Below are 12,375 nucleotides of genomic sequence, written 5' to 3'. Positions count from 1 at the left end.
GCTTCAGTTGTTGCAGCACACAGGCTCTGTAGTTGTGGCACGCGGGCCCTAGAGCGTGTGGGCTTAAGTAGTTGCAGTGCGTGGGCTCAGTGGTTGGGGAGCACGGGCTCTAGGCGCATGGACTTCAGTAGTTGTGGCGCATGGGCTCAGTAGTTGTGGCTCGAGGGCTCTAGAGCGCAGGCTCAGTAGCTGTGGCTCACAGGCTTAGTTGCTCCGCGGCATGTGGGATCTTCCCGGGCCAGAGAGCGAACCCATGTCCCCTGCGTTGGCAGGCGGATTCTTAACCAATGCACCACCAGGAAAGTCCCAGAGGTGAACTTCTATGTGGGAAAATTATTGAGGAAACTTGCTCGCGGATGTTAATTTATTAGCTTGTTGTTAAGAAGACCAAGTGAGATCTGGGTAAAAGGCAAAGAATGGGTGATTTTTGTTGAGTTCTTACCTTGTGCAGGCATTCTGCTCATGCTTTTCATGCACTGTCACATTTCAGCCTCGATAGCAGAGTGTACTGTCATTTGCATTGGAGAGATAAAGCATTTGAGACAGGAAGTATTAAGAATCCACATTAATTAAAAGTAATAATTTAGGGTTCAAAAAACAATTGTCTATATTATTTTCACTTAAAATACTTCATAGTTACTGAATAGGTCTCAACCGGTTTTGTTTGGGATTTGATTATAGCGTTCCCTTTTTTTTTTTTTTTAATTGGAATATAGTTGCTTTACAATGTTGTGTTAGTTTCTGCTGTACAGCAAAGTGAATCAGTTATACATATACATATATCCACTCTTTTTTAGATTTCCTTCCCATTTAGGTAACCACAGAGCATTGAGTTCCCTGTGCTACACAGTAGGTTCTCATTAGTTATGCATTTTATGTATAGTAGTATATAGAGTTCCCTTCTTATTTGAAGAATTTTACAAAATGAAACCTATGAAGTTATATTAAACAGCGTTTTAATTTTTAACCCATTAGGAATCATTAAATAATGTAAACATGGCTGCATGGTTTAGGAATTTAGAAATTTATTCAGACTGGTTCTCAAGTCTTCGGGTTCCATTGTGTGAACTCAGAGGTGTGCCCTGGGAAAGATAGTACGCCAGTTAAATCATGTTCCAGGACTGGACTCTATTAACATGTTACTATAAAACCCTAAAAAAGGTGTTGAGGGCTAGTTTTTCAGAGGGCTCTGAGGATCTGTGTTGTCATTCTGTGGTAGGTAGAATGATCCCAAAGATGAATGTGCTGCTTGGCACCTGTAACTACTACATTACACGGTAAAAGGTACTTTGCAGATATAATTAAGGCTGCAGACCTGCATTGTCCGCATGGACCCAGTCTAATGCAAAGACCTTGCTCTGGTAGGCATCAAAGAGAAATGGCAGAAGAGAGAGTAAAGAAAAAGCCTAAGCACGAGAAGGACTCAGCGCGGTGTCACTGGCTCTGAGAAGTAGGAGTCCACGTGCAAAGATCAGAGAGAGGCCTCTAGGAGCCCAGGGCAGGTGCCAGGTGACAACCAGAAAGGAAATGGGTACCTCAGTCCCACAGAAGCAGGAGCCAGATTCTGCCAACAACCTGGATGCACTGGGAATTTAATTCTCTCCCAAAGCCTCCCGTAGGGAACACAGACCTGCCCATGCCTTGGTTTTTGGCCTCATGAGTCTCTAAGCAGAGGACCCAGTTGAGCTGTGCTGTCCCTTGACTCCTGACCTATGGAAATATGAGATGATAAATGGATGTCCTCTTTCCTAAGCTGCTAAACGGGTAGCGATTTGCTATGGCAGAAATACCAAATTAATACACGCTCCTTGTTGAACACATATCTGCAATCCCTTGATTCATTAAACAGCAGTTATGTCTCAGATGTCAAAAGCTGCCAGGCCACAGCTAGTCAGTTGATCCCGCTGAAGTTTCAAAGTGAATTTCTAAAGCTAAAGTCTGTCTTTCACACATCTGTAAAAGCTTCGGAATTCTGTGGAAACCTAAAAGCTTATTTTTAAAGCTTTTAGAAGTACAAGCACTGTGGGCGCAGTTCACAACTTTTCGGTGAAACATATCAGTCCCTTTCATGCTAGTTGCAATGTGGGGGCCATGTAGGTGGAATATTATACGCAGAAGCATTACTGGTTGTCAGGGAGTTCACAGTTTAGGTGGGAAGAAGGGTCTTAAAGATAGGAAATATTAAAGAAACTAGAGATTGGACTTTGCTCTTATAATTTATTGTTAAGCTCAACTGTATTACTTACAGTAATGTGATGATGATAGCTAACACTCAGATAGTGCTTACTGTTTCAGGCACCATTCCCAGATGTTTTAGAGGTATTAACTCATTTAATGTTCACAGCAGTCCTATGCTGTGGGGTGGAGAGCTGTGATTCAGCCTCAACAACCAGAATCCCAGAATTTCTCTCAAGGTTGGCATAGGAGATTTCCTAGTCCTGTTTTAGGCTTTTGGATCTTGCGTTCTGAATCTTGTTCTTCCAGGAAGTCCTCCTATGTTAACAGTTTTTGTAGATAGACTTGCTAGTTGGAAAGGGTCTTAGTTGATCTGGATTCATGCCAATGCAAGAGTTTCTAATATAACATCCCTGCAAGGTTCTATAGGACCTACCCCTACAGATGGGAGATCCTTACCGTAGAAGATCCCTAGAATGTCTAGTGTTGAACTTATACTCTTGGTACAGTTGAGAAACTTAGTTCCAAAGAGCGCGATGACTGAGAAAAGACATGTAAGGAATGACATATAATATGAAATAAAAGACATACTAAGACATGAGTTTGCAAATTATATTGTCTTTAAACATACTTTGTTAAATAAATTATATCATGTAAATCTATTGAAGAATCATTTAAATGTGACATAGTTTGAAAATACTCTGGTCTTACCAGAAAATGGAAAAAAATAACTTGAGACAAAAAATTTTAAAAAATTTAATGATGTACTCATAATCAATGTTTTATTTCATTGTTATAGCAAAACCCAGAATGTCCAATGTATACTTGTTTCCTTAAAACACATTTCATATATATGAAATTTTTATTTGTCAAAAAATTCATGTTGATCAGCAGTTAGGGCTTTGGGGAAATTGCTATCTCAAGAATTGTAAGAGCAGCTTTGAAGGCTGAAGGAGCAGATATAGCTGCTCTTTTGAAAAGATGTCAATGTCATTTGCTTGCTCTTTTCAGATTTCATTCAGCCAGTACATCTATAGCTTCTCCTGTTCTTTGTGCCATGAAATTTAGGAGATTTCCAGAGTAAGGAATGGACTCCAACAGTTATTTTTCATCTGTTTGTTAAGATTTGCACTCCCTCTATCTCTGTTGTGTAGATTAGATTGCTATAACATCACCAACCGTTCAACTGCAGGCTGACAGATATGGCTTCTCCCAGGAGGCTCATGCTTGTTCTCTTTTTATAGTGGATGATTTGGATAGGAGGCAGTCATAAAACAAATCTTTAGAACAAATCCTTGGTCGGGGTGCTTCTGATATCTACCTTCCCTTATAAAGCATCTTCTGTTGAACCTCACATAGTAGACCATTTCCACTGTGATAGCTCTGATTACTTGCAAGTTCGTAGGGCTAAAACATGCCTTTCTGCAGCTTCTCTCCATTGTTCTGAATTTTAGCCTCAACCTTTCAAATATTTGAAGCTAATGATCATGCTCCCCCTAAGTCTTCTGTTCTCAGCGGCAACTGCAAACACTTGACTTGCATTCCTGATCACAAATACGTGTCACGAGTGGTACTAGGAGTCATGGTCAGAATGATGAATAAAGGAGTCTATTTCAGTGGGCTTGCAGTCTACTGTTAGAGACCCTCAGCTAAAGAGGAGATTTCACTAGCATGTGGTAGTGCTACAACTGAGGTACATATAGAATGCTATCAGAGAATAAACAGGGACGACTTCACTCCATTGGGGGAGGTGGGGGACTCATGAGAAGACGGCAGCTAGTTTGGGACCTGAAGGACAAGTAAGTGACAGCCACATAAAGTGGGGAGGTGGGGAGGCATTCCAGACAGAAGAGCACGTGGAAAGTCTCAGAGCAAAGAAAGACCATGGTGCGTTCACAGAATTGCAAGTGTTCTATTTTACTAAGGCTGGAACATGGATTTTTTTTTTTTTAAAGACATGGATTTTAAGAAGAGGTATGGAAATAGATGATACTGAAGACCAGATGAAAAGAATACTATATATGCAATATTAGACATTGGACTCTGTCATGGTGTCATGGGAAGTCTTTGAAGAGTTTTTTAGCGAGAGATACAAGATTATATCTTATATAATATATGATGTGGTATGAAGAGAGATAAATGAGAGACAGCGGTCTGAGTTGGGAGAAGATGGTGGGCTGGGCTAAATCAAGGATACCTCACTTCTTGGCTTGAGACCCTGGGTACGTGGTGGTACCATTCACTGACTGTGGGTATGGGCCATGGAGCAGATTTATGGGGTGGAGGAAAGTGGTAAGACAGTGACTTCCCATTTGGAAATGTTGAGTTTGAGCTGCTAGTGGGACATTTAGGTCTTGGAGGTGGATGGATATGAGACTTTTGGGCCCTGGAGGTGCAGATATAATAGAAGCCCTGTGAGTAAATGAGGTTGCCTAGAGAGAATGAACAGAAAGAGAAGAAGGTCTAGAGGGCTAAGGGTAGATCACTGAGGATCATCAAAACCAAGACAGAGGAAAGGGAAGCCTTGGGAGAAGAGAAGTAGCAGTCCGAGAGAAAAGAGAAAAGCCTGGAGCACATGGTGTCATGGAATCCCAGTGGTCAGGAAGAGGGGGATGGGTAACCTGCCACACCCTGCAGAGAGGACAAGGTAGATGAAGACTGCTACATCCATCTCACTGTCTACAAGGAGGTGACCACCCTGTGGTTGTCCTCCTTTGGATGCTCTCGACTCCTCATAAACCTAAACAGATGGTACTTCAAACGGAATACAATCCAGATGTTGATTTCTCTGGAGTCCATCATTTTTTGCTGACCTGAATGTTATTTTCGTAATATTCCTAAAAACGTTGTTATCCACTTCTAAATAATCACATTTCCATTGTTAACTTATACCATGCTTATGAGCAACTAAAAATTATCACATCTTTTTCATGTGAGAATCTGTCTCATAGTAGATGTGTGTATGTGTAGCAGACTTAAAAAACCTACGTGTAGGACTTTATTCCACTCTATTTTGTTAGTTTCAGGACACTTCTATATACGTATTAGTCTTTGAATGGTCAGCTATTGTCTAAGTTATAATAAAATGAATAGGCATATCTGTATGTATTCAACAATGTCTATATGAAATTTTAAAAATATCCCTAATAGCCTTGAAGTAGATGAATAAGCATAAGCATATTTTATCATTCCAGCATGCTTAGGAAACACATCTTCGATATGGCGAGAGCAATTATTAGGAAAAGAACTATTTGTTAAGTAAACTATTAGATGGAGAGCAGTATTGTCTAGACAGATAAATAAATAACTTTCTTAATTTTCTAATTATTGGTTGACATTAACAGGTAATCACAAGATTATCCATGTGTCATTCTTGTGGCAATATTAACTCTTCAGAACAAACTAATGAACTTGGAAATAGGAAAACAGGCCTCCAAGGAACAAAGAAAATTGTCACTGAGCCCATGGTTATTCCTTCATAGGACAGAAGTCTAGCCACCATCACTGCTCAGTTTGTGTCTTATCCAAAAGTATGTTGATGGCTTTAAGAAGCATATTTATTTATTTTTCTAGAATTCTTCAAGTCCATACTATCTTAAGATTTTATAGTGTTTTAAAAGTAAGTATATTTGGGAATAAAACAGGGAAGAGTATTGGCTTATGTTTCTTCTTACATTTAATGTAGGTAATTGAGAAAATGGGTTCTGTGTTTTAAAAACATTTCTATCATAGTATCAACATTTAAATGTTTCTAAGATTAATAGATTTACTAAAAACCTTTAGGGAATTTGTGAATTCATGATCCTATTTAAAATTAGTTTTTAAGAATGGCCCTTTGGTTAGGTAAGACTTTTGCCACTGTTGATCTGTCCTCCCACAATGACCTTTGCTGACTTTCCATCCAGCTTCACACTTGGTTTTCAAGGGTCTGTTCCTCCAGGAAGCCTGCCATGTCTTCTCAGTTAACCTCTCCCATGGACGTGATCCCTGGCACTCAGGGTTTGCATTTGACACTTTCTGTTGCCTCTTGAGTCTTGTACTGATGCAAAACAGCTTTTCGAGCATTTGTATTTTGAGGCTGAAGGCACTGTAAAGTGCCAGAGAAAAAAGACAAAATACTGGAACTAAGACTGGCTCTGATTCTTGTTGAATTTCAGGGCTATTTTGTGAACAGTCCTGCTGGTTATTGAAGATAGAAAGCCAAAACATTTCAGCATTTTAAAACATTTAAAAATTGCTGGTGGGTACCCAGAGGAGAGAGAAAAATTAGAGATGTGTTTTATCAGTCCCTTAATTATCCTCTCTTTAAATATTCACAAGAGCAAATATACCCTAAGCTGCAGATGTGTTTTGAGTTACATGGTTCTTTTTATATTGAGTAAACTATGTTTTAAAGTTTAAGCTTCTTAAAAAGCTCCCTTGCAATTTTCCTTGTGCTTGAGTAGATCGTGTCTGTCAAACTGCTGATGTAGTAACTGAATCTTATCATTTGATTGGATTATATCATAATTTAATACCTAAAACACAGTGAAGGCCCTGTTCCTTTACAAATGAATTAAATTAGAGGAGAACAAAATAAAAAGTAAAGATTGATTGTCAGTTGAAATGATTATAAGATTAAAAGGTTGAGTCTTGGGGAAACTAAGATATCTTATTAAATAGAGCAGTGCTTCTCAACCCTGGATACAACCCTAGATAGAATCACTTAGGGAACATGGAAACAACAGCAGCAGCAAATACTGTTGGCTGGACCTCTTCCCCAGAGATTCTGATTTAGTTGGGGCCCAGGTATCAATTGTTTTTTTAAAGCTCCCCAAGTGATTCTCATGTGCAGTCAGGTTTGAAATAGATGAAAATCCAAGCTATTTAAAGAAAGCATTTCTTGGTAGACTACAGAGGTATTTGACAAGAAGATACAGGAGGAAAAGATGGAGAGAAACTTTTAGTGTAAAATTAATAGAGGTTTACAATCCATTATTGACAGTTCTGAAATATAAAAGCCCTGAAAAAGAATAGGGTTTCATAACTTACTTGGTGGCAAAAATCTAACCTAAACTGAATATATTTAGTAGAAAATCCTGAGGCCTTTCCTAGTCTGTCTTTATCCCATTTGGTATGAATAATCATACATTTCATTGCAGAAATTTTTTTTTGGGCGGGGGGTGAAAGAGAAAAGGATAGCTTTATTACTTTGCCAGGCAAAGGGGGACACGGTGGGCTCCTGCCTTTAATGTGTCCCCGCAGAAATATTAATGTGTCTGATTTCTTATTATAAGTTACTGCCCAAGACCTCACTGAGGGTGTGCCCTAGATAGGGTACCTTCCTGAACCATATAAAATGTTGAATTCTGGAATACATCTAGCCTCAAGGGTTCAGATCATAGTAGGGAAGGCTTGTAATAGGGAAGACCAGTGTAATAATGAACTTCCTGTCAGATTAAGAAGAATGCATTTCTTCTAATTTCCTAGGCAGTGGTTTAGCACCCGCATTAAATAAAAACAATGGCGAGTGTCAGAACATGGCTCTTGGCTCTATATGTATACATTTTTTTTTGAAACTGATCTGAGAAGAGGGTTCCATTTCTGTCATGTTGAGAGAAACTTACGTTAACCAACAACACAAGTAGATCAAGTAGAAAAAATAATCATCTCTAAAAGACTTTTCAGCGTAACAAACTACTGCCAAATTTAATGGTTTAAAGCAACACATATTTATTATCTTAACCAGTTCCTGAATGTTAGGAATTCAGGAGCATCTTAGCAGGATGTTTTTTGCTCTGGCTTGTTATCAAAATGTGGGCCAGAATTTCAGACACCTGAAGACTTGACCGGTGTTGGAGTGTTATATTTCTTTTTCAGTGCCAACAGGTCCCTTATTAGTGCTTAAAGAAAATTCTAGTCCCTGTTTCTGCAGTTGTTCAAAGTTTTAGTTTTCAGTATAAACCTGACAATTATTTGCTAAAGGAGGCTTTGAGTCCTTCTAATACGTTCTATTATGTTCTGAAGATTTCTGCTGCGAGTCCCTTCTTACTGGGGAGTGCCTTCCCTTTGGATTTTCCTTGTCCTTCCTCAGGCAGCTTTTTCTCTCCCCTAGGTTCTGTCTCTGTTCTCTTAAGGTTACCTCTGCATCCGCCTCCTGTGCGTCAGTGAATGGGTGTTGATGGCCCTGGATAGTGTGATGAAAAGCCTTGGAGGAGCTTCTGCCCAGAAGACAGGCATTAGTCACAATTGAAAATGATGAATTACATAATTGCTAGTGTGTTTAAAAAAAAAAAAAAAGTGCCGGGAAGATGCTATAGGAGCCTCTAATGGGATCTTACCCAGTTTGTGTTTTGCTTGGTCTGTTCTTCCCCCCGTTGTGTTTTGGAGGAAGAATAAACGTACCCTTGGGGTTTTGGTCAGGAACAGTTTCCTTCGGGGGCAGAAACATAACACTTTTATGTCTTCCCTGACTGCAAATGTTCAGGGGATGTAGTGTACTCCAGTAGAGTAATCTCATTTACTTTATGTGGAAAAATATAATAAAAGAAAAAGCTTAGGTTCCTTGTAAATTTAACTGTGAAGTTCTTGTCTTTCTCACTGCTCATCTCTCATCTTCTTGGCTCCCCCAAAAGTGCTATGTTGGTTTCTATCTCATCCCCTTTCTCCCTTTCTTTCTGTACCAAATCTTTGAAAAGATGTAGTTTTATACAGTTTTGGGAATATAACAGTTTCCTTTTCTGAGCTGTTTCTATTTTGAGCCTTATTTCTAATTTGAGAAAGAAAAACTGAAGCTCTCATGACGAGAATATTAAGTATGGAAAACTGATGGAGGGTGGAGAAGACAGTCTTTGACCCTCTGTATGCAAATTAAGTGATCCACGTTCTGCATCCTTTTCCATCTGTGCTTTTTTCCTGTCTCTGAGCCACAGTGGAGTCTTCCCTAGAAGCTCATAAAATCAGGAAGCCATCCACAAGGTCCCAGTGAGTGTTTCTAATCTGCATCTTTGTCTACCCCCAAACATTTGTGACACTGTAACAGAGGGAAATTCTGAAGAGAGATGCTGTTACTTTGATAAACCTTACACGTAATTTCAAATATATAAAATAGGCACTAATTTATATTTTATTTAGTTGCTGTTTTATTACTACACATACAAGTATTTATAAAGGCTTTCCTCTGATTAATCATCACTCCAATCTCCCCCAGCTCTCTTTTCCCCCATAAGTTCTTCAACTATAAATGCTTCTACCCATGAGCATTTTTGGATCTCAGACTCCCACTGTTAGAGAGGGATGGATTATCTTCTGATTACAATATAATTTTCCTGAGAAAGTCTTAAGGAATCGACGAATCAGTTAAATCAGGAGCATATATACCCTTTTGAATGGCATTCATACTAGCCAGCCAGGGAAAGCACGGCAGTAAAGCAGTATGGGGGGGAAGCTGCCTTCTTCAGGGATGATGGTACCCTGGCCATTGTGAAATTGGTCCTAAACAGAGTCCCAGTGACTCACTGGGCTACTTTTGCCTTCACGTACATCAATGTAAATTAGATTGATTTCAATAGCAAATCTTCTTTAACCTTGAGCTTTCATGCTCTGCCTTTAAAAATGTCATTAGTATAATATATTAAGCTGCAGGACCCTTCCAAACTCAGTATCACCACCCCTGCAAACACACACACACACACACACACACACACACACACACTCACTCACTCACTCACTCACACTCTTCTAAGCTTAAAAGATTGTGTCCTGAAGAGGAATGAGCTTGCTTATTATGGAAATTTATTGCTATCAAACATAGATTTCCCAAAGATTATCCCCGTGTTATCTTTTTTATTTCCATGTTATCTTTGAAAGTGACTGTGGTTATCTTTTTTGGTCTCTGTTTTATGTTCCTCTTTGAGAATGTTTTTGAGAAAGGATTTAAGCATATCTGTTGGGGGGGGCGGGGGGGGGGGGTGGGGGGTTGGGGGGGGGGAGAGAGAGAGAGAGTGAGCAAGCAAAAATCTGGACAAATAAGTGAGGTTTAAGGCACTTAAGCTATTAAAGGTCATCTTGCCTATTCCCATTTCACCTGCCTGTGTGTTGATAGCACTTGCTTTTATGTAACATAATATCTGAAATGGTTGCTATACACCTGTCAGGCCTCAAGTGATCCTTCATTGTATTCAAACAGAGGTCAAATTAAACTAGGATCACCTACCTCAATTTTTCTAGAATTTCTGTATAAACTAGAATCTTTGAGAGATAAAGAATATTTAATATCTTTGCCACAGTATTTTGCCTGTTTTAATAATTTATTTGCATTATTTCTGAATGTTACACAGTTATGTTTTTGAGGTACTTCTCATCATCATGGCATAAGTACCAATGTTTTCCAATGTGTACATTCTGGCAACTGTTTAATTTCTTTTTAAAGTAAGTCCATCAGATTCTTTGAGGATTGGCCTAAAATTCCTATGCAGAGGTTTTTCCATATTATTAAAAACAAATAAACAAAAACATGGCAGCAAACTTAATGCAACAGCTCTTAACTTTGGTTGCATATCTAAAAACAAAGCTACATTTTTCTTATTCTAATTTGGTTTTTCCCCCTAATATTTTATTAGGTGCAGAGAGAGCTAGCAGCTGTTATTGCTTTGAAAGCAAGGAAGTCTGGTGAGTAGCCTTTCATGGGGCTGGAGGAAGGTTCTGATACTTTGGGGATATTTCACATGTCCTGTGGTTGTGAGCGGTTGAATGTATCTCAGGAAGCTTTGGTATAGAATACAGAAAAGTATCTCCATTTGTTTTAAAAATTACTTGTTCTACCATCAAAATAGCACAGGTGTATATCTAGTTCTTTAAAACTAGATATACACTGCCTTGCTTTATTTCATACTTCAAGGAAAAGTGAAATTAAAAATTAAAAATATGTTTGTAGTCCACTGCAAGCATGGAAAAAGTCTAGGTACCCGGCAAAGAAAGCAAACCACATTGCATTACCTATCATAATGACAGAGGAAACTAAATAACATAATGGTGGTCTCTTTTTTATATTTTTCATCTCAAAGTAGCTTCTTATAAAAATAATTGAATTGTCTAATATTTAATAGCAAGCGTTTTTCATAGGGACTGAGTGTATGGATCTGATTCCTAATACCTTAGGAAACAATCTGTGGACGTAATAAGTGGAAAGGAAGAGGGAGCTTTCAGATACATCTTGAGGAGAGAAAGCCAGGCTCTGCTGAAATTCGATATGAAATAGAGACTCAATGAGGTAGAAAAAACTTGCTTTGAAAGGAGGAGTATCAGGAGGAGGCATCCTTTGCTGTTCAGAGGCAGGAGGTCGCTGCTAAATGGAGTGACAGATAGAAGGGAGGTGCTTCTTAGATAATGTTCAACTAGAATAAGACTATTCAGGTGAAGACACTATGACAAAATCAAAGAGTTGCCAAAGTTTGAAGAAATAAGTGGAACAGAAATGTCTTCAGAACAGAAATCATACATTTTACATCTTCCTTTTTCTAGCTAGAAACTGTAAAAATTTGCTTTTCTCTCCTTGACCTTTGGAATCAAACACACCCTAGTATGAAGTAGCTTATTGTGTTTATACTATATCTTTGTTGATTTGGCTGATGTAGAGGATGCAGAGACTGGATGCTATAAGGGTGGTGGAGAAGAGACGCAAGGAACAGTAATCTGGACCCACAGAGCTCGGGCAGTGTGAAAAGGGCTCCTTCAAGAACAGGAGTAGATCATGGGTATTTGCATAGGTGGAGGCCAAGATGGAGAAAGGACACCAGTATAAAGGTTGTAGGAGGGAAGTCCTAAAAATAACTTGTGCTGGAGCTGATGGTGGTCCCTGTAAACATAAGGAGACAAAACTTACAGTCTGTACGAGTTGGGATGACAGTGCCTTGGAGGATAGGGGTTTAAAAAAGTTTTTTTTAAGTTTCGGAAAAAGTTGGGGAAATAATCAAAAACATATACTCTGTCATTGCTGGAGAAAAACAGAGCAAGTAAATACAGATGGGGCTGGAGAAGGGGGTTGCTAATTTACACAGCGTGGGATGGGAAGGCCCCCAATAGGGCACATTTGAGCAAAGACGTGAAGTCACTGAGGGGTGAGCCTTGTGGACGTCCAGACAGAAGCACTGGGCAGAGGTGTGTGAAAGTAGTTTGAGGAGCAGCAAGGTTGTGAGAGTGGCTGGAGCCAAGTGAATGAGG

General features: G+C 39.2%; 1 protein-coding gene across 1 annotated transcript in view; it reads left to right on the top strand.

Moving 5' to 3' along the window:
• Positions 1 to 12,375, top strand: part of RAPGEF5 (Rap guanine nucleotide exchange factor 5) — a 179,668-nt gene that overhangs the window by 29,730 nt on the left and 137,563 nt on the right. Inside the window, exon 5 of the mRNA XM_057550581.1 lies at positions 10,776 to 10,824. Coding sequence (XP_057406564.1) covers positions 10,776 to 10,824 — 49 coding nt within the window. The remainder of the gene's footprint in view (positions 1 to 10,775; positions 10,825 to 12,375) is intronic.

Source organism: Balaenoptera acutorostrata, chromosome 7, assembly GCF_949987535.1.
Source record: "Balaenoptera acutorostrata chromosome 7, mBalAcu1.1, whole genome shotgun sequence".
NCBI lineage: Eukaryota > Metazoa > Chordata > Mammalia > Artiodactyla > Balaenopteridae > Balaenoptera > Balaenoptera acutorostrata.
Note: the sequence above shows the minus strand (reverse complement) of the source record. Positions and strands in the feature narration are given on the sequence as shown.